Source organism: Mustela erminea, chromosome 2 (assembly GCF_009829155.1).
Source record: "Mustela erminea isolate mMusErm1 chromosome 2, mMusErm1.Pri, whole genome shotgun sequence".
Lineage (NCBI taxonomy): Eukaryota > Metazoa > Chordata > Mammalia > Carnivora > Mustelidae > Mustela > Mustela erminea.
In genome coordinates this window covers 108,572,741-108,592,539 of record NC_045615.1, presented here as the reverse complement: position 1 = coordinate 108,592,539, position 19,799 = coordinate 108,572,741, and the positions used below count along the sequence as shown (strand labels likewise).

The 19,799-nt window shown below is 40.1% G+C and overlaps 1 protein-coding gene across 6 annotated transcripts in view; it reads right to left on the bottom strand.

The window, feature by feature from the left end:
* C1QTNF7 (C1q and TNF related 7) overlaps window positions 1–19,799 on the bottom strand; it is a 108,401-nt gene that overhangs the window by 19,911 nt on the left and 68,691 nt on the right. For 3 of the 6 annotated variants that reach the window (XM_032333885.1, XM_032333890.1, XM_032333884.1), the window contains exon 2: window positions 5,309–5,370. The exons of the other annotated variants lie outside the window; for them this stretch is intronic. In XM_032333885.1, the coding sequence (XP_032189776.1) occupies window positions 5,309–5,370 (62 nt within the window). The remainder of the gene's footprint in view (window positions 1–5,308; window positions 5,371–19,799) is intronic. 6 annotated transcript variants of the gene reach the window in all.

Genomic DNA, 19,799 nt, shown 5'->3' with positions numbered 1-19,799 from the left:
TGTACCTCTGGGGCTAATAATACATTATATGTTTATAAAAAAATAAAAAAATTTCAGGTTCATTCACAGTTTTGCTAAGTGGGTTGTTTTTGTTTTTGTTTTTGTTTTTGTTTTTGTGTGTAAATACTCCCATGATAGGGGTGCATGTATTTTTTTGAATTAGCATTTCTGTTTTCTTTGGGTAAATACCCAGTGGTGGAATTATGGGATCATATGGTATTTTTAATTTTGCGGGAAACCTCTGTAGTATTTTCCACAGTGGCTGCACAAATTTACATTCCTACCAAGAGTACACAACAGTTCCTTTTTCTCTACATCTTTATCAACATTTGTTATTTCTTGTTTTTTTTTTTAATTTAAAATTTTTTTATTTTAGCCATTCTGTTAGGTGTAAGGTGATGTCTCATTGTGGTTTTGATTTGTATTTCCTGGATGATGAGTGTTTTAAAAAAACAACAACAACAACACTTCCCATCATGGCCAATTTCAAGCCACCAACCTAACCTTAACAAAATGCAAAGTTGGGAAGATATGTGCAGAACTGCCATTTTTCTAGGTACTAGAATTATTAAAAAATGTTCTAACTGATATACAATGAGAACTTATATGTTATGACATTATATAATTACTTCCCTTAATCTTCATTATAACCTCTTGAAATGAATAATTTTATCATTCTTCTTTTAGAGATAAAGACAGTGGATAGTCTGATCCACAATCAGCCCACCCAACTACTATACCATATACCTCCCCAGGGTGTTGTTAACTTTACAAGATCAGGTTCCTGCATCTAAGGAGCTTTCAGGCAGGTGGAATGTACACCTGAGTCCTCTTCCTCCCTGGAGCACTAGATTCTGTCTGGAATCTAATCTTTTTCTTGCCTCATTGCCTTACTTATTTCATCTCCTCTGGCTTGCAAGTTCCTGCTAACCATGTTTTCCCCATGTCCCTTTCTTCATTTGCTCACATTTTTCATCCTTATCCATTGCTTTGTCTAGAAAATCTCCTTGATGCTTCAAAATTCTCCCTGATTCTCCCCATCAGGTACAGCCTTGTCTTCCCTTGAGCCCTCCTGGCAAATTATTTGGATCTTTCTTATACACTTTAGCTCATGGACTCTCAATTAGGTCTATTGATTCAGCATATCAGCAAATTAGGGCAAAACATTTGTATTTTTCAAACAGTCTATGAGTAATTCTGATGGACCGTCAGGCTTTGGGAATCTTTGTTTGATCTTCTCTTGTTCAAATGATGCCCTGTCTCTTAGTCCTTCTAAACCACAGGATTCCAGTCATACAAATCTGGTCTTCTCCCTCCTTCCTCTTGTTGTTCTATTCATTACATCATCACATATTTATTAAGCGTTACTATATGCTAGCTACAGAATGCTTGGTCTTGGTGTTCAAGGGAGAGTAAATGTAGAGCCCTTTTAGAGGAAAAGTCCAGTGGAGAAGACAGACATTCATCAAATAATCACAGAACTGTGTTTAACAGGATGTTAATTTGGATTTCCCATCATCTTGAGTTTCAAATGAGAACTCAAAACAAGGAATAATGGGCAATCAATGTCCATACATTCCTTTAAGACTTGCTAAGAACAGCTGGATCTGACACTGAGCTGTGGTCCACTTTCCATCCACATAAAAGAAAACTAGAAGTTAAAAAAATAAGTAATGGTTGAAGAGAGCCTCCAAAGTAAAAAGCTGTAAGCTGATAAGAGAGTGCTAATGAGCTCTTCCCTTCTTTCCCATGAGGGAAGTAAGGGAAGAGTGATACCCCCTCTCTAGCCAGGAGCAAGGACTTTAAGAGATCACCAATAGTAGGAAAGGTGCCCACAAGAAAGAAGCTGTTTATTTTCCAGCTGGATGTTTAACTAAACTGTGAAGCTAAAACCCTTGCAGCTTTCACAGGATCAGAGAAATGCAATAAGTAGGTTCTGGAGGAGCTTGACCCACCCATGGAGGTTGATATCTTATGATATCAAAGAAACTAGAGAATTCTAGCTCTATAAAGGCAAAAGGCTGTTAGAGAAGGGAGCCAGCATAGGGATAACCATCTGAGAGGCAAGGGTACATGAATTTCTTAAGAGACAGATGGTACCAAGAATGAAGGTGGAGTTGGGCCATCGAGATGGAAACTTAAGCTAGGTCAGAGTCTTCCTAGAACAAGGTAGCCAGTAAGAAGCCATTGAGTACATCACTGAGTACAGAAGCTGAGGCTGGTTTAGGGCAGTGCAAAGTACCAACCAAGGAGTGAATCACCCATTCAGGGAACTGTGTGGTATGGAGGTCTCTCAGAAAGCTTCTAATGACCCTGGGAATATGTTCAACTAGAGAGAGCTGGCATTTAAAGACAGGGCACACCTCTGTGTGGCAGGAGAGAATCGTGCAAATAGCTCATACTGAACAAAAATAATTAGATCATGTTTTTATAATTCTTTTATGTTCTGATCTGACTCTAGACATGTTCAAAGTGGAAGGAGGGAGAAGAGTTGGAGGAAGAGCAAAAAACCACAGTAGATCCTGAGTTAAATGCATGGAAAGAGAACAGGCATGTTTTAGATGTGAGATGAAAGTTATTATTCAGATTTGTCTTTTTAATATGTGAAAATAAGTCACAATTAAATAATGAAATTGGGTCATGTAACCAAAAATGACCAGAAAGTTAAGGAATTTGCCTGAGATGTCATGAAAGGACAGAGAAGGATCCAAAATAATTTGACTAGAAGAAGTGATGGGGAAAGAAGGAAGTTGTTTCTTACTTCTATCAAGGGCAGATAAGGTCATTCGATAAATTTAATAAATTCTAGAGGGTGTTTTAAAGGAAAGGTGAAGGGTGTTTTGGGAGTGTTTAGCAGGGTGACTGACATAGCTGAGACTATGGATCAGGAAGGGCTTGCCTAGAGATATGGTATTTGGCCTAAAATGTGAAACAGAAGCTGACATTATCCAATAAGAGGTTGTGAGAAAACATTTTCAGGCTGAGGGATTGCCACATGCAAATGTCCTGAGGTAGAAGAGGATAATTTTGAGGAAGGCCATTGAGAAGGAGCAAAGGAGAGCCTGAGCCTGGAGGGAGGATGGCTCTCCTAGCCATGGAAAGTTCTGGTCTTTTTCCTGGGGTGGTGGGAGCCCCTGAAGGACTACAAATAAGATTTTATGAGTCAAGCCGTCAATTCTCTCTCAAACCTGATAGGTTATAACCAGGATAATATACATGGAGGTGATGCTTGTTTGCCACTTTTCCAGCTTTTCAGTGTGGTTTCTAAACCCACTCTGCTTTCATTATAGGAAAGAAGAGAGTTCTTGTGAGAAAACTAGATTGCATGTTCACTCACTCATTGAATGAAAAAATGTTATTGGCTCTTACTGTGTGCCAGGAATTGTCCCAGGCCCTGGGGATCAGAGTTGAAAGAGGAAGAGAGGATCCTGATCAGCATGGACTCATATTCCAGCAAGGATCTCACACCATCAGGGAAGGAAGGATCCTCAGAGGACATCAGCCTGATTTTCCCATTTTACAGACCAGAAAACAGATGCAGTGAGAATAAGTGACTTGCCCAAAGGTCACAACTGCATGGGATGTTGGATTTAGTACTCAGGTCCTTATATGATTTCCAAGAGTCTCTCCTTTCATAGCATGGCTGCTCATCAATCCCTCATTCCTAACTTCACATGGAGAAGACACTGCAGTATTTTTTTATATATAGAAATATAATTGAGAATTAACAAATAGCATTATCCTCGACCATAATACTTGATACTCCTCCTTATGTCCAAAATATCATAAGAAATGTTTTAAAAATTGCAGAACATTTCAAACATACATGAATGTGATGCCTACTGATGCCCCAGGCATCCAGCAGCCAGCTGCAAGTTACCTAAGGGAAATATTGTTTCCCTGGTGCCCTATTCACTTAGGATCCCTTCCCCGCTAACACTTGCATTTGGTAGCTTTTGAGGTGAATTCCACACATCGTATCATTTATTCTGTAGCTATTTCAGAAAACTTAGGAATTTTTATCATCTTGGATAACAAATAACAGAGCGATTGACACCCTGCAGCTCCATCGGCCCTTGAGACTTCTTAATCAAAAACAAGAATATTTTAGATAAGTAAAAAATGTCTTAAAAGCACTTTACTCGCAGGCTGCCATAGTGTGAACTAAAAGTTCTGAAATGTAATTTTACGGGGCTGTCAAGCTTTTTCAGGGATGTTTTCAGAGTGCAGTGAGTTCTCTGACGATCCATTACAGAAATTCCAAGAAGTTCAGTAGGGAAGACCCTGCAGAGCTGGTCTTCCACGCCGCCACATGTCCAGAATGGGTCCTGCTAGTGCCAGGTGCTGCTGTGTTTGGCGTTCACTAACAAAACCTGTCAAACTGACCTGAGATTATTTAGAAAACACTGGAGAGTCAGTGCTGTTTTCAAAATGTCAGGTAATCCTGGAGTCTTGAAGATGAAGGCTAACGGGGTGATCTGAGTTGCCTTGGGAGCTGAAGAGTCCATTGGCACAGAATGGAGCAGGTCAGCCCCAGAGCATGTGTCCACAAGGCTGGGCACTGCCCCTTCCATCCTCATTATGGTGCTGTTCATTGAGAGAGACGAAGGGAGAACTTGGGCAGTGACAGCTGGGCTGACAGACCATGAAAGCAAAACCTCTATGTGTCTGCTTCACAATGCCTCTATGTCTCCAGGTTGTGCCAAATTTAATTTGTTCACTTGCCTGAGAAATATGTACCATATGAGAGATGCTGTATCTTTGTGTGTGTGTGTGCATGTTCTTTTTTTCAGACATTGAGCTATGATCGACATAGAACGTTGTATCCATTGCAGGTGCCTAGCATAGTGATTCAGTATATGTGTATGTTGTGACATGGTCACACAGTCTAATTAACATCCAATACCATACATAGTTAACAAATATTTTTTTTCTTGCCAGGAGAACTTTTAAGGTTTACTGCCTTGGCAAATTTTAGATGTACAGTGCAGTATTAACCATAGTCCCCATGCTGTACATGGCACGCCCAGGGCTTGTTTATTTTACAACTGGAAGTTGTATGCATTGGCCCCATTCGCCCATGGCATCCACCCTCCCCAACCCCAACCCCAGAAACTACCAATCTACATTCTGTAGGATGTGTCTGAGGTTTGGTTTTGTTTTTAGATTCCACATGTAAGTGAGATCATACGACATTTGTCTTTCTCTGCCTGACTTATTTCACTTAACATAATGCCTGTGCGTGGGTGGCAAATGGCAGGATTTCTTCCTCTTTGTGGCTGAATAATATTCCATTGTATATACATACCATATTTTCTCTATCCATTCATCCATCGATGGACACTTAAGCTTGTTTCTGAGATGCTGCATCTTTGAATGATGAAAAATAAAAAAACAGTTACCATTTAGCAAGTGCTTATTATGTCAAGGCACTGTCCTAAGCACTTTATATGTATTTCTTGGTTATTCTTTACCATGAGCCCAGGAGGGAGCTTCTAGGACTTCCTCATGGTGCACAAGGGGACTGAGATTAGGGGTAGATTGGCAGTGCTGGTGAGGGGCAAAGCGGACTCCAAAATCCTCCTCCCCACCAAACCAACAGCCTTCAATCAGCCTCCTGGTTTCTTCTACTATAAAGCTTTCACACCCCTCCGCCTGTCTTTGAGACTCTGCCAAAATATATGTGATGATGGCTCACTCCCTTGCTATAGCAAATTCAGAATAAATAATATTTTCTTGTTCTCATCTGGTTCGACTTCACTTATTTCCACAATATGGATGCCCACAATGTTTTGTTTCACTTCTCAGTTTGTCTAAAGTTCTAGAAGGGGAGAGGGGTACTAGTCATTGGGGCCCCAGTAAATGTGGAGAAGTCAACCCCTACTTTTAGGGGATTTTCAGTCTCTATGGGGAATCTAGGGTTCTGTACATGAGTAATACCTTATATAGACTCAGGTATGAGAATGCACCCCTTATAACGTGCTTCTCTGGGGCAAGAACCCTGTCTCACTCACCTATGCTACCCACATGCAGCCAAGGACTAGAATTTAGAGGTGCTTGCTATATAATGGTGGATTAATGATTTATTCTAGAATAAGAGCAAGAAAATTAGTCTTCAATGCTGATTGGGTTCTGGAGGCAACCACTGACTAGTATGCTTCAACAGCCACGTGAGTAGCTCCCCTATTTCCTTGTCTTTCCCCCAAACTCTTGCAACAGCCTCTGAGCTGCTCTCTGTGGTCTTGCCATCTTCTACTCAAGTTCGAGCTCTTCTTCTTCTGTGGTCTTGCCATCTTCTACTTCAAGTTCGAGTGTGTTACTAAAGTGAACCCGAACAATGGGCACTTGATAAATGAATATTTGCCATGTCAGTGAATAATATCACTTTCCTATTTAAATTAATTCCAACAGTTAAGTCCACTCTGTAATATTGTTTGACCCAAAATATCCATTAGATAGAACTTTGCCACAGGACAAATGCAAGGGAAAATCACAGAAGGCACATTTGGGAAGAGGTATTACTTGTTGGTATGTGGGGTGACTTTTGTTGGAATGGTGAGATCCACCTTGCTCTCAGATTCCCAGAACACCTTGGAAGCCAAAAACAACTGCTTTCCCTTCTAGCTGGCTATAAAGGGCTGCTCTTTCTCTAATGGTCTCTGGGAGGACCTGCCCTCCCAGGACATTAGTTACAGGGCAAGGGCAAGGGACCTATCTGAAGGGTTGCAGCTGGCAGCCCAGAGGATGTTCTTCAAGGGGCTAATAATCAACATTATTTATGGGGACTCCTAATTTGAAGGCAAAAATAATAGCACCTATTTATGAAGCACCTACTATAGGCTAACCATTGTAAATCCTGACCACTGAGTGAAGTAGGTATTATTATCTGTTTATTATAGAAGTGGACAGTCAGGATCCCAAATGAGAGAATTTGCAAAGGTCATGAAGCTATTAAGTAATAGTTCTGGCATTCAAACTCAGATTTTTCTGACCCCCAGACCAAATCTTCAGTTTAATATGAGGATACTAATACTGCTTCTCTCCTATGATTGTTGTGAAGATTAATTGAAATAATCCACAGAAAATGAGTCCCACGTTGTGTAGAGCATAATAGGCACTCAGTAACTATGAGGTGAGTTAATATTGCTGGCATTATCTTTGCTGCTCTGACTATTGAAGTTTTGGCTCCTGTTTTCTGATGAGTTGTCTGTCCTGTGTTCTCTGTGCCCACCTGGTTTGCACCTGAAAACCACCCAGGGGCCTATGGTTGCAAGGAGGCCAGAGGTAATATGGACATTTAGTGATGAAACATTTCTATGTTTTGAGAATGTCTGTGTGACATTATCTAGGCAGAAAAATGGTGATGCTGGTGATGATGATGATATGATAATTATAATAATTATTATTATTAATAATAAAAATATTAATAATAGCTTACATTTATTGAAAACCGTTAAGTTCACTTCTTTGTGGGCATTTCAGTTTTATTCCAAGTGTCTAGTGTTTCTAAATGTCTACCCGGATAACAGAAGACCCTTGTTCTCTGATTTGCTTCTTGCTGGAAACATTGGAGGCATTCTGGAAGGAGACCCATGGACGTGAGCCAGTCTCAGAGTTAAGAGTGACAATAGACCCAACAAAGGCAAAGATTTAGCAGCAGGTGGTACCACTTGCACACATATCCCCTGCCAGCCAAAACAACATTCTCACTGACTCCATCCCAGTGGAGAGAGAGCTGGAAATCCAACAGTGACTCATAGTGTGCTTGGGAAGAAAGCTGAGTATAGTGGTTTTGGCAAAAAAGGAAGAAAGAAATGGAATGTTACCACAGTCTAAATTAGCAGGACTCTCCACATCTTCTCTCTTCCCACTGACATTTCTTTGTGGCAGCTGGCAGAATAAGACGACCGTCTTTGAAGGCCAAAGTCTTCATTGCCCAGCCATGAGCCCTTGGGCAATTTGCTTGAACTGTCTAAACCTTACTTTTCTCTTCCATAAATTAAAAATCTAGAACTGCTCAGATCAGGTATGATTGTTAAAATTAATGAAGTAATGCTTCTCATTGACTGGCATTTGTGCTACTCAAGAAATGTTGGTTTCTGTTGGTGGAAGGAGAAACAATTCTAGGTCAGAGATATTCCTATTTGTTGTTGTTGTTGGGTTTTTTTGTTTGTTTGTCTTTTTGTTTGTTTGTTTTAGCAAATTAGCTAAATTTAGCAAATTTAGAATTTACCTTCTTGCTGGTACTAGGAAAAGCTTGTCTTTGGTGGTGCTCCTTCTGGGCTCTAGAACAGACTTTTCAGAATAACCTCATCTATCTGATTTGAGTAACTCTCTGAAGGAATAACTTCTAAGGAATTTCTTGAACCTTGAAGGATGATATCAGGTATCTGGGAAAGTAGGTGCGAGGTGGGGTAGGGTAGGCTGCAACAGCCTGAGGAAAAACGTGGCTCTGAAAGAGGATAAGATACCTTGGCAAAAGTAGGACAAAGCTGTTGAGGAGCAGAATAGTGTGAGAAGCATGATGAGAAATACAAGTAGAGGCTGAGGCAGAGGCTGATCACAAGAGTGGAAAGGCCATTGTGGATCCTGGACTTTATGTGTACAGCAATATGAAGCAAGGGGAGAGACAGGACCATACATACAGTTTTAAAAGATCTCTTGGACTGCCATGTCAAGAAGGATTGGAGGAAGGCAAGAATGAAGGACTATGACAGATAACACTGTTGGGCAAAGATAGATAAGAAAACGTACCAAACACTGGTCATGTTTCTAATGGAACCAGTGACAGGTTTAGTTTTTTTATGTTTTTGTTTGACTGTGTGTGTGTGTGTGTGTGTGCGTGTGATTTCCTTCTAATATGTTTTCTTGTTCACAGTTTACAAAGTTTTCATCAAAATACATGTATTCTTTTTTTAACCTCAAAATTTATTGTCTACACTCTATATGCTCAATATCATTGTCATACAGAATTATTCATATTTTATTTTAAATATGTACTCATTAAAGAAAAACTGTAGAAGAGGAAAAGGTGAAAAAATAAAAGTAACACAAATTATAGTTCTATCTCTCAGATAACCACTGTTACCATTCTGGTTTATTTTTTTTCTGTTATTTTTTGTTCTGTGTTTGTGTATGCATGCATAGATAATCTGTTCAAAGATTTGTGATATTATCTATCACGGTTACTACTCTTTCTTTCTTTCTTCCTTATTAAAATATATCTGACACACAACATTGTGTAAATTTGAGAAGTAAAACATGTTGATTTGATACATAAATGTATTGTAATATGATAGCCATTGTAGCCATACAATGTCATAGTCAGCTTTTTTAGAATCCACATGTAAGTGATATCATATGGTATTTGTCTTTCTCAGTTTGACATATCTCCCTTACCATAATGACTTTAAGGACCATCTACATTGTCTCAAATAATAGTATTTCCTTCTGTCTCATGGATGAATAATATTCAATTGTATATACCACATCTTTATGCATCCAATGGGTAATGGGCGTGTAGGTGGTTTCCATATCTTGGCTATTGTGAATAATGTTGTAATAAACATGGGAGTACAGATATCACTTTTATATCCTGTTTTCTTTTCCTTTGGATATGTACCGAGAACTGGGGTTGCTGGATCATCTGCTTGCTTTTTCTTTAACTTAATATTATATAATAAGCATCTCTCTTCTGTTATTCTTTGGAAACATTAATAGCCAAATAATATTCATCAAGTAGTTATACTATAATTTATTTAATCTTCTTCCCCCCAATGATTGGACAATTAAGCTATTTCCATTTTTTTTTCTGTTGTAAATAAGATTACATTGAAAACTTTTGTGCATAAGCCTTTATCCCTATTTAGGATTATTTCCTTAGGATAGATTCCCAGAAATGGAATTACTGGGTCAAAAGATTTGGATGTTTTATGTCTCTCTTGACACATGCTGCCAAACTGCTTTCCAAAAGGTTGTGTGAATTTACACTACCCTGTTCCTGTATGAAAACAAAATCCAGAGGAAAGTAAGCTCCCCAACAGTCAGGCACTCTTAGTCCCTGGAACACAGACAGAGCCACAGAATCTTCAATTTGGAAGTAATGCTAAAAGTTGGCAAAGCTGACCTCTGCTGATGCTCAATCACGGCAACATGCTTTTGTGGAGAGGACACTGAAGCTTGTTCCACAGTGGTATTAACAATTGTACCATCTCTGGATTGGGTATCCCCAAATTTTCTATGCAGCCCCAGCCATGGGTTGAGCCCGTAATCTGAATTTCACAGAACTAGAGCCATGCTGGGTGCATAGTGGGTGCTCAGCTGACCCTGCCAGATGGCATACAGGTGATGAAACACACTGACTGGGTTGAAGTCATCTCATTATCTCCCTGGATTGACAGCTCTGGCAAGACACCAGAGTCTTCCTCTGGTGTGGTCAGGTCTCAAGTGTATCAGAAACCCTCATTTCCCAGAGGGTTCCTCTTCTATGGAGTCTTTGAAGTATGAGCCTTTCCTAAAAAGCTTCCCAGAGGCCCTTGCTCAAAAATCAGTCATGTGGCCAAGGAGGTAGAATCTATACCTACATCTTCTGCACCCAAGTTGCAAGCCCTCTTGGCCCACCATCCAGGACTCCACACTGACTTTGACCTACCAGTGGTCTTTGCCTTGCTCATTGCTGGGCTTCTTTTGCTTTTCCATAGCTCTTCCATATCACCATACCACTCTTCCAGATCACCTGAAAGCTGGCTCTGCTAACTCCAGACCATTCATTCACTTCACTGAAATTTATTCCACTCCCTATACCAGCTACTGGCCTTACACTGAGGTGTAGAGTTAGACAAGCCCTTTCCAGTCCTTATATACATCTCATTTTTGTGGAGCTCTGTGATATTGCATGTGCTTTTCTCCTTCAACCTGTGAGATCTTTCTCTCTGTTTCTTCATCTGGTTCAAGCCCACACTTATTAAAAAAAAAAAATCTTCATTAACATTCAGATATGTGCCCAGGCATTAGTCAACACTGTTGAGCAGACTCAATGAGACCTCTGAATCTTCAGTGGGTTAGGGGGCTAAGCAGCTCTCAGGAGCTTCACTGAGTGCCATCCCGGGTTCTGCACTGTGCTGAAGGCTTCACACACATCCACTCACTTCATCTTCTTACAACCAGAGAATGTAGTTACTATTATTACTATTTTCACCTTACACATGGAAAAACTGAGGCAGAAGAAGTATGTATCTTGCTTGACACCATGCAGGCTTAGACTCTTTTTATTTTTTAAAAGAGTTTATTTATTTATTTGACAGAGATCACAAGTAGGGACAGAAGAAGGTAGAGAAAGGGGGGGGGAAGCATGCTCCCCCCTGAGCAGAGAGCCAAATGTAGGGCTTGATCCCAGGACCCTAGGATCATGACCTGAGCCAAAGGCAGAGGCCCCAACCCACTGAGGTACTCAGGCTCCCCCAGGCTTAGACTCTTAACCACTATATTTTACTACCTCTTTTCTGCAGGTAATTACACACCAAGCAAAGCAAATGCTACAAAGGAAAAAAAGGGAGTTGGTGACAGAGATTAAAAAGAGGGGGACTACTCTATTTCTAGGGATCATGGAAGACCACTCTAAGAAAGGGACATTTATGGAGATTCATGAAGATGACTTAGCTGGGTGAAGACAGAAGAGGAGTCCCTCAGGAAAGAAGAGCCTGAAGGTCCTACGGCAGGACAGGACTTTGGGAATTCTAGCAAATGAAAGAACAGTGGGTTGGGGCTTACATGGCAAAGTGACCAATAGCAGAGGCAGTCAGAGAAATAGATGAGGTCAAATCACTTCAGGGCTTGAAGAGTTTAGATTGTAACTTAAGAGTAATGGGTGGGGCACCTGGGTGATTCAGCTGGTTGAGGTTGAACATCCGACTCTTGATTTTGGCTCAGGTCATGATTTCAGGGTTGCGAGATTAAAACCTACATTAGCTCTGTACTCAGCAGGGAGTCTGCTTGCCCTCTCTCTCCCCACCCTTTTGTTTTCTCTCTCAAATAAATAAATAAAAACTAAAAACTAAAAAAAAAAAAAAAAAAAAAAAAGAGTAATGGGAGCCACCAAGCAGGGGAAACCATCATCTTTGTTATTTTTAAAATGATGTTCTGGCTGCTGTGTGGACAGTGGATTGGAGCATGCTGGGGAAGGGAGATGAGTGATCAGTTGGGAGGCTGATGCAGCCAGTAGGGCAAGAGATGGTCATGGTGGGTGCTGTGGTGGCAGGAGATATAGAGGAATGGAAAGATTTTAAACATGTTTTTGTTTAAGTCTTGATGGATTAGACAGAAAGTCCTATGGGAATCTCTCTGACCTCATCAACCCAGCACCCTCTCTCTGCTCCATAGTACCTTAGCCCATGATCACACTGGTGATGGTCTTCACTTTGTCTTGTCTGCTTTCTCTCTGTAGTGGATGCTACATATTGTTTAATGTTTTGTTTACTATTGCAATCCTACCACTAGAATAGTGCCTGCCACTTGAGAGGTACTTGATCAATGACTTAAAAATGTGTGAAATTTGTGACTTACTGTGTGCCGGTCCCTGCACAAAGTCACTGTGCATTGTCTTGTGTGCTGCATTCAACAACCCCAACAGAGGTGGTTAATATTTTATGCTTATTTTACAGAAGAGGAAGCAAAGACATAAAGGGCCAATCACCTTTGTTACAGTTATGTAACTATGAAGGGTTAGAACCATGTTTTGAACCCGGGTTTGTTGGTGGCAAAGACCATGTGCCAGAATACCCATCTACCTTTCTGTCTGCACCATCCACCAGGCTTGCATATGAGGGAAGCAGAACTCTTGCCTGGATCATCACCAAATAAGAAATCCTGGCACAATATGGTAGGCAGCAAGTAGATGTGCATGGAACTCTATCCAGCTTAGACAGTGCATGCATACAATGGAGTATCATTCAGCTCTGAAAAAGGAAGGAAGTACTGATACATGTCACAACATGGAAGAACCTTGAAGACATTATTCTGAGTGAAGGAAGCCAGACACAAATGGTCACATATTGTATGTGCCCATTTGTATGAAATATCCGGAATAGGTAAATCTATGGAGATGAAAGCAGAGTGGTAATTGCCAAGGGTTGGAGGTGGGAGTGAAAAATGAGAAGTGACTGCTTAATGGTTATGGGGGCTTTCTTCTGGCACGAAGAAAACGTTTTGGAGCTTGATAGAGGTGTTGGTGGTACACTGTAATACACTAAATGTCACTGAATTGTTTACTTTAAGACGGTAAATTTTATATCATGTAAGTTTTACTTCCACAAACAGTAATGCATGGAAATGAAATGCACTAGCTCCGGGCTAGTGGTTAACTGAGGAGCAAAGAAAGGATCAAAATGGAGCCTCAGCTTAAGTGGTGATTTTTAATTTTTTTAAATAAAGAAATAAACTTTAAAGAAAATTTCTTTATAAAATACCTGAAATTAAAAAAAAAAAAGCCTAGCATTATTTGAGTTATTGCTGGAAATTCTTCCATATAGCGAAGGAGAGCTAAGGCAAAACAGAGTGACAGAGCTGAATGTGAAGGCAAAGTTGGACAAATTTCAGTCAAATTCTTCATCCACTAAACCCTCTGACTTAAAGTTAAAAGAAGGGACTCCAAAGTCATGCGACTCAGACACTGTGAGTGTGTGTGTGACCACAGTTCCCATCTTTGAATGAATGTAATGTCAATGTGAGTTCTAACCAACTGCAAATATCAGCTTCCCATAAACTGGTCTTTCTTCCTTCTTCAAATGGAAAAGGTGGTGTCTGAGAAACCAGTGTACCTCAGGTAGAGGCCTAAGTCTTCCCAACTGAGGCTCAATCAAATGTCATGGAAAGAGCTGGTCCCTCAACAGAGTAACTGTCCAGGTTTGCAGAGAAGTGGAGTTCAGGCACCAACACTTACCAGGAGGACCTTGCCTGGGCTGTAGCACTGCGCACATATGTCAGTACACCTAACTTTCACACTCACCTTTGGCTGGGTTGTGTTTGCTTCCTTGTAGTAACAGAGGAAATGGAAGCTCAGGTGAGGAACATACCCGAGGTCACAGAGAAAGACAGAGTTGGGAGTCCAACCCAATATATCTGCTAGAGCCTGTGTTTGCTGCCGTGCCCCCAGCATGAGAACAGAGCCTGCACAAAGAGGTTTCTGGAAAGGCACTTGTTTAATAAATAAATGAGTGGTAGAAAAACAAAACAGTTTTAATGGCCAAGTAGTTTGGTAAAGATTCACAGAATTTAAACCAGCTAGGGGATAGGCATGTCCATAATTGTGCAAATACAAAATGGTACAACTGCTAAGGAATGCAAAATGTATATTGAAAAATACATATGAAGAATTTGAAAATTGTGCAATTCTTTGCCTCAACATTTCTACTTTTATGATTTAATTTGAAGAAAATTTAAAAAAATGTAGACAAGGTTATATGTACAATGATGTTGATCACAGCTTAACATACTCTTTTTTGGTTATTACAGATTATTTTTTTTACAGTTGTAGATTGGTTAAGTCAATGACACATCAAAAAAAGAAGCTACATTCTATAAGAACAGTTAATGTTTATTATATATTTATTAAGGGGAAAATAGACTGTCAAATAGTGTCTCTAGTCTCTAGAATGTCTCTAGAACATTCATTTTGGCTTTAGGAAATAATGAATGTATCACAAAGATGAGAAGCCTCAATATCAAAGTATTAATGTGGCTCTATTGCTGTGTGGACGTGTTATGGATGATTTATAGTTTCGACTTTCATTTCCATTCTGGTTTCCAAATTTCCATGCGGGGCCATAAGCATATTCCTTTTGGTTTTAAAAAGTCAATAAATGTTACATTAAAACAAAACAAACTCACTCTACCCTCCCAATAGATAGTATCATGTGTGGAGAGAAGGAAGGTCCTTTTTTCTCAAAGAAATAAAACATTGATAATATAAGAGATTATTTGTGGATATTTATCTCAGTGTATCTTCTCTTCCTCCCTCTTTTCTTTCCTTCTTTCTTTTCCTTCCGTCCTTCCCTTCCCTTCCTCCCTCCCTTTGTCTTTCTCTTTCTTTCTTTCCCTCTTTCCCTCTTCTTTCCTTCTTCCTTCCTTCCTTCCTTCCTTCCTTCCTTTCTTCCTTTCTTCGCTTCTTCAATATATAATTTTAGCTCCTTCTCTTCCTGGTGCCAAATTTAAACATTTAGTTAAAGTCTCAAAGTCTCTTCTTCTACACTTTCTCATTGAGGAATTTGAGAGCAAAGAGTCTTGGATTTTAGACATCTGGGGATGGCCAAGATTTTGGATCAGTTTTGTGAAGAGATGTATTTGTTCAGTTGAGCAAGTGTGAAGCAAATGCTTTCAGCGTGTCTATTAATCTTAGTGGTCTGAGTGATGTAAGGGTACGTTCACTCATGTTTTATGATGTTTGGTTTCATAAAAATATGTTTGGTTTCAAGGCATTGGCCCCTGTTCTCTGTTGACTGGGAACAAATTTGGAGTATGGAAGGCATCTTGAATTTTTTCCCAAACCTAGTTTGTTTTTTAATCATCAACTGGAACTCTGTGATGGTTATGACTAACACATTTGTGAGTTCATGAAAACATTTACTTTAGTAGAAAAAACCCAATAGAACAGCACTAGAACCAGAATGCCCTATACCATATTTTGCCAAAAGTCTCCTGCTGGTTGGTTTTAGGGATAGATTCAGATGGCTGTTATCAAGCTGAGAAGACATGGGGCTAGCTCCATTTAGGTCATGGGTTACAAAAGGTAAAAGAGGGAAAACAAAAGGATTTCCTAGGTGAGTTGAGGAAATGAACCTGATTTATTAGTAGCTAGGTCACAGGCAGCATTCTCTTTGCAAAACACCAGAGTTGAAGTTAATAATGATCCCAATGGTGCCCTCAAGAGCCATGTTAGAACAGTTTTATCTTTAATCAATCTTCAGAACTTTGAGATGGCACAGGGGAATGCTTATATTATAAGGTTCAGTGAAAAAGTCCCAACACAGAAATGTGCACATAGGATTTTACAAGGAGAAAATAAAAATAAAGAAAAAGCACTCTATGTTAAAAAAGAGAAAAACATAATAAAGTCTTTCTTGTTTTTTCACAATCATAGAACTGTTTGTTGTCTACCGTTCTGAAACTTGTAATAATCAAGCTCTATTTTTATAATAAAAGATTCATTCAACATGCTGTACCAAATCACCAAGGTTAAAGACTCAGAAATGACGTAGCCACTTATCTGCCACGAAGAAGATTACAGCACTCTTGGGAAAGGAGACAGAGAGATAAGAAGTGACCAGTTGCCATGAGGGAGGGATATGTGAGGTCACAGGGTGAATAAAAAAAGGGATGGTGTTATATTTACATGCAGAGTCAAAATTTAAAAATAATCAAGTGCGTATGACCATAATGAGAGTGTCCCATGTGCATGAAAGAATGTCATCTCCTCGAGTGCATGTTGTCCTGTCTAGTTATGTGTGTTTCAGAGGGTGGGATCCTTACACTGAAACAATCCATTTTGTAGGGGCTGAGGGATGTGCACACAGGTGTTGGCGTTAGGGCTTTGTAACGCGTCAGTTTGAGAAATGTCATGGGTTAGTTTCTCTGAATCCTTGTCTCCACCTACAGAGGCTGTAACTTTACTATCGCGTCTCTTGAACTCTCCCATATTCATACGCAGTCACCTTGCTCTCTTGGATGATGTGTTTCAGAAGGGTAATCTTCCTCTTTAATTTCAGCCACTGAAGCATATCCCTTTTAGCAGGAAGTAGAGTGATAAGGAGCTCAACAAATTAGTTAAGAAATCACTTTCCAGAAAGAGAACACAGGCTCTGGATTGGGTCTCATGGGGTTTTCTGAAGAGATACTGCATTAACTTGGATGTAGAGTTGTTTGTTTTGGCTGTTGAGAAAACTTTTTGGGGTGTTTGTTACTTTTAAAAGTCTCAGCCATGTTGTATGTGGTGGAGTTTGTTTATGTTGGTTATCTCTCAGTCAAAGAAGTGTTATTCATTTGTTACACAAACAGATATTTAGTGTCCACTATGTGCGTGGCCTGTTCTCAGAGTTGGGGTGATAGTGGTCAGCAACGGACAAGATCCTTACCTTCAGGGAGAGATAGGTAACAAACATGTAGACAAACAAGTGGATAGGGAAATTGTTGATAAATGTTGTGTAGGGGGTGGTCATGGAGGGGTTGTGTGCACTGCTGGTGTGGTTCGTTTTGTTCACTTTTGTTAGCAGTTGCCTGGGCAGGATGGTCTACACCTGTGCTTTGGCATCAGAGACACCTGGGTCCTAATCACAGGCCTGGTGCTAACTGTGACTACAGGAGAATTACGTAACTCATCTGAATGTCTCTCCTGTTTTGCAGACAAGGATACTGCCTGTCAGGGTTGTTGTGATCATGAAATGGGTTAAGTGAGGGATGTGGACCATGTTAGCTGCTCAGAAACAGAGGAGCGGGCATACCTTCTTTGAATGCTATCTCCATCTCTCATGCTGGTTCTGTCGGGATTGCTGGAACTCTGAGCCCGACAGCTTTTCTTTCTTGTATCATCTCCAAGAAATAACTCTGCAGGTACAATTGTGTCTTTCCGTGTTGTCTTTCAGCTTTATTTACTCCCAGGTATGGTAAACTGAGTACAGGCCACCCAGAGAAGTCCCCATCCTAACCCTTAACACCTGTTACTGTGCAACCTTGCTTGACAAAGGGCCTTTGCAGACGTGATGAAGTTACAAGTCTTGAGAGAGGGAGATTATCCTGGGTTATCCAGGACAGGCGCCTGATAAAAAAATCAAGGGTCCTTACTAGAGGGAGGCAAGGGGGTTGGTGTTAGAGAGGTAAAATAATGTGAGGACGGAAGCAGAGGGAAGCAGAATCTGAGAAGGTGGAGGAATGGCCATAAGGCAAGGAATGTAGGCAGTCTATAGAAAAGAAAAATTGTCTCCCCTAAAGCCACCAAGAGGAACGCAGCCCTATGAACTTGTTTTAGACTTCTCACCTCCCAAACAGTAGATTAAGAGCCATGTTGATTTAAGCTACCAAGTTGTTGGTAATTTGTAGCAGTAGGAAAAAAACAAAAAACAAAAAACAAAACAGGTGACACCAGGGGATCCTGCCTGAGCCCCAGGCAACATGAGAGTAGGGGTTGATCAACATAATGATTTCTAAAGCCAGCATGCCTATGCTTGAAGCCCAGCTCCACCACCTACTAACTGTGATCCTGAGAAAATTCCAGTCTCTGGCCTCAGTGTGCCTTCCATAAATGGGATGAAAGCTAACCTACATTTAGGATATATGGTAAAACATCGGCATGTGGCAAGTGCTCGGGAAAGATAAGTTGTTATTAATATCACAAGTTCTTACTGAATTGAATTACTGTCTTTCTGGAATAAGGGAAAAGGGATAAATTGCTGGCATCAAGGTGCTGGGAGAAGCTCACCAGAGAGTTGCTGAATAGTGTCGAAGGATTGTTTTGGTCAGTTTACATGCTCATTTCCCAGGGAGGGCTTTTTTCAGAAGGAAGAACAGCAGTTTCTTTCCCTCCCTGCTCACATGAGGACAATGGGACGTGAGCTGGGTGACCGGCATTGATGCTTCTCCAAGATCTGGGTTGTCTCTTGCTTGTAATTCAAAATTAATCTTGAAGATGTAACAGCCAAATAAAATGTTGCCCTGTGAACTTTTTGCCGTCCTGTTTGTCTCTGGTAGATCACAGGCTGCTTATTTCTGCTATGCAAAAAGTTATTCCCCTGATAATTCTGAAAACCAAAGAAAGAGCACATTCACACGAAACTCTTATTTTTCTAAGTTTATCTAGTTAGGATAATACTGTTCTCTAATGCAATTTCATATTTGAGAAAGTGAAGACTTGCCATTTCTGACTTTAGCCTAAGGAAATAGTTTTTAATCTACATATCTATCTACATACAAAAATGTTCATTGCAGCATTATTAAAAACAGCAAAAAAAATGGGAATAAATGAGAATGGTAGATGATAGGGGGTCGTTAAAGGTATTGTGGCATAGTCACTCGGTGGAATATTGTGCAGCTCATTCAAAGTATGATCATAATGACTTTGTTATAATAGGGAGAATATTTGCAATATGTTGACAGAAAAATTGAGACAAAACTGTGTTTGGGGTGACTATATAATGCTTATGGTGATTATAACTCACACTTTAACAGCCTTGCAGAAAATATAACAAAATACCAACATCCATTGTGTTCACATCATGGAGTTGTGAATTTTTTTCTCGTCTCTATTTTCTAAATATTTTGTAATATAGCTATTTGCATATTTAAGTAAAAATTAGGTAAACAAAACAAAACAAAACATAGAATAAGCCAAAACTTCACAATAGTGTGGAAAAAGTCCAAAAAAATTATAAATGCACAGATTTACAAGTTAAGTGGAAATGCGTACGGAGTTCTGATTTCCTAGATTGGTGCTGATTTCAGGAACCCCAAGGTGAGAAATCTTGGCTGTTGTACCTAGAAGGGCATGTGGAGACCATTCTAACACACAAGCTTTCTTCCTTTAAGACAGCTGATTTGGGGGAGCCTGGGTGGCTCAGTGGGTTAAGCCTCTGCCTTCAGCTCAGGTCATGATCCCTGGGTCCTGGGATCGAGCCCCACATCCGGCTCTCTGCTCAGCAGGGAGCGTGCCTCCCCTTCTCTCTCTGCCTACTTGTGATCTCTGTCTGTCAAATAAATAAAAAAAAATCTTAAAAAAAAAAAAAGACAGCCGATTTGGTTTCATAAAACAAAGAAAAGTT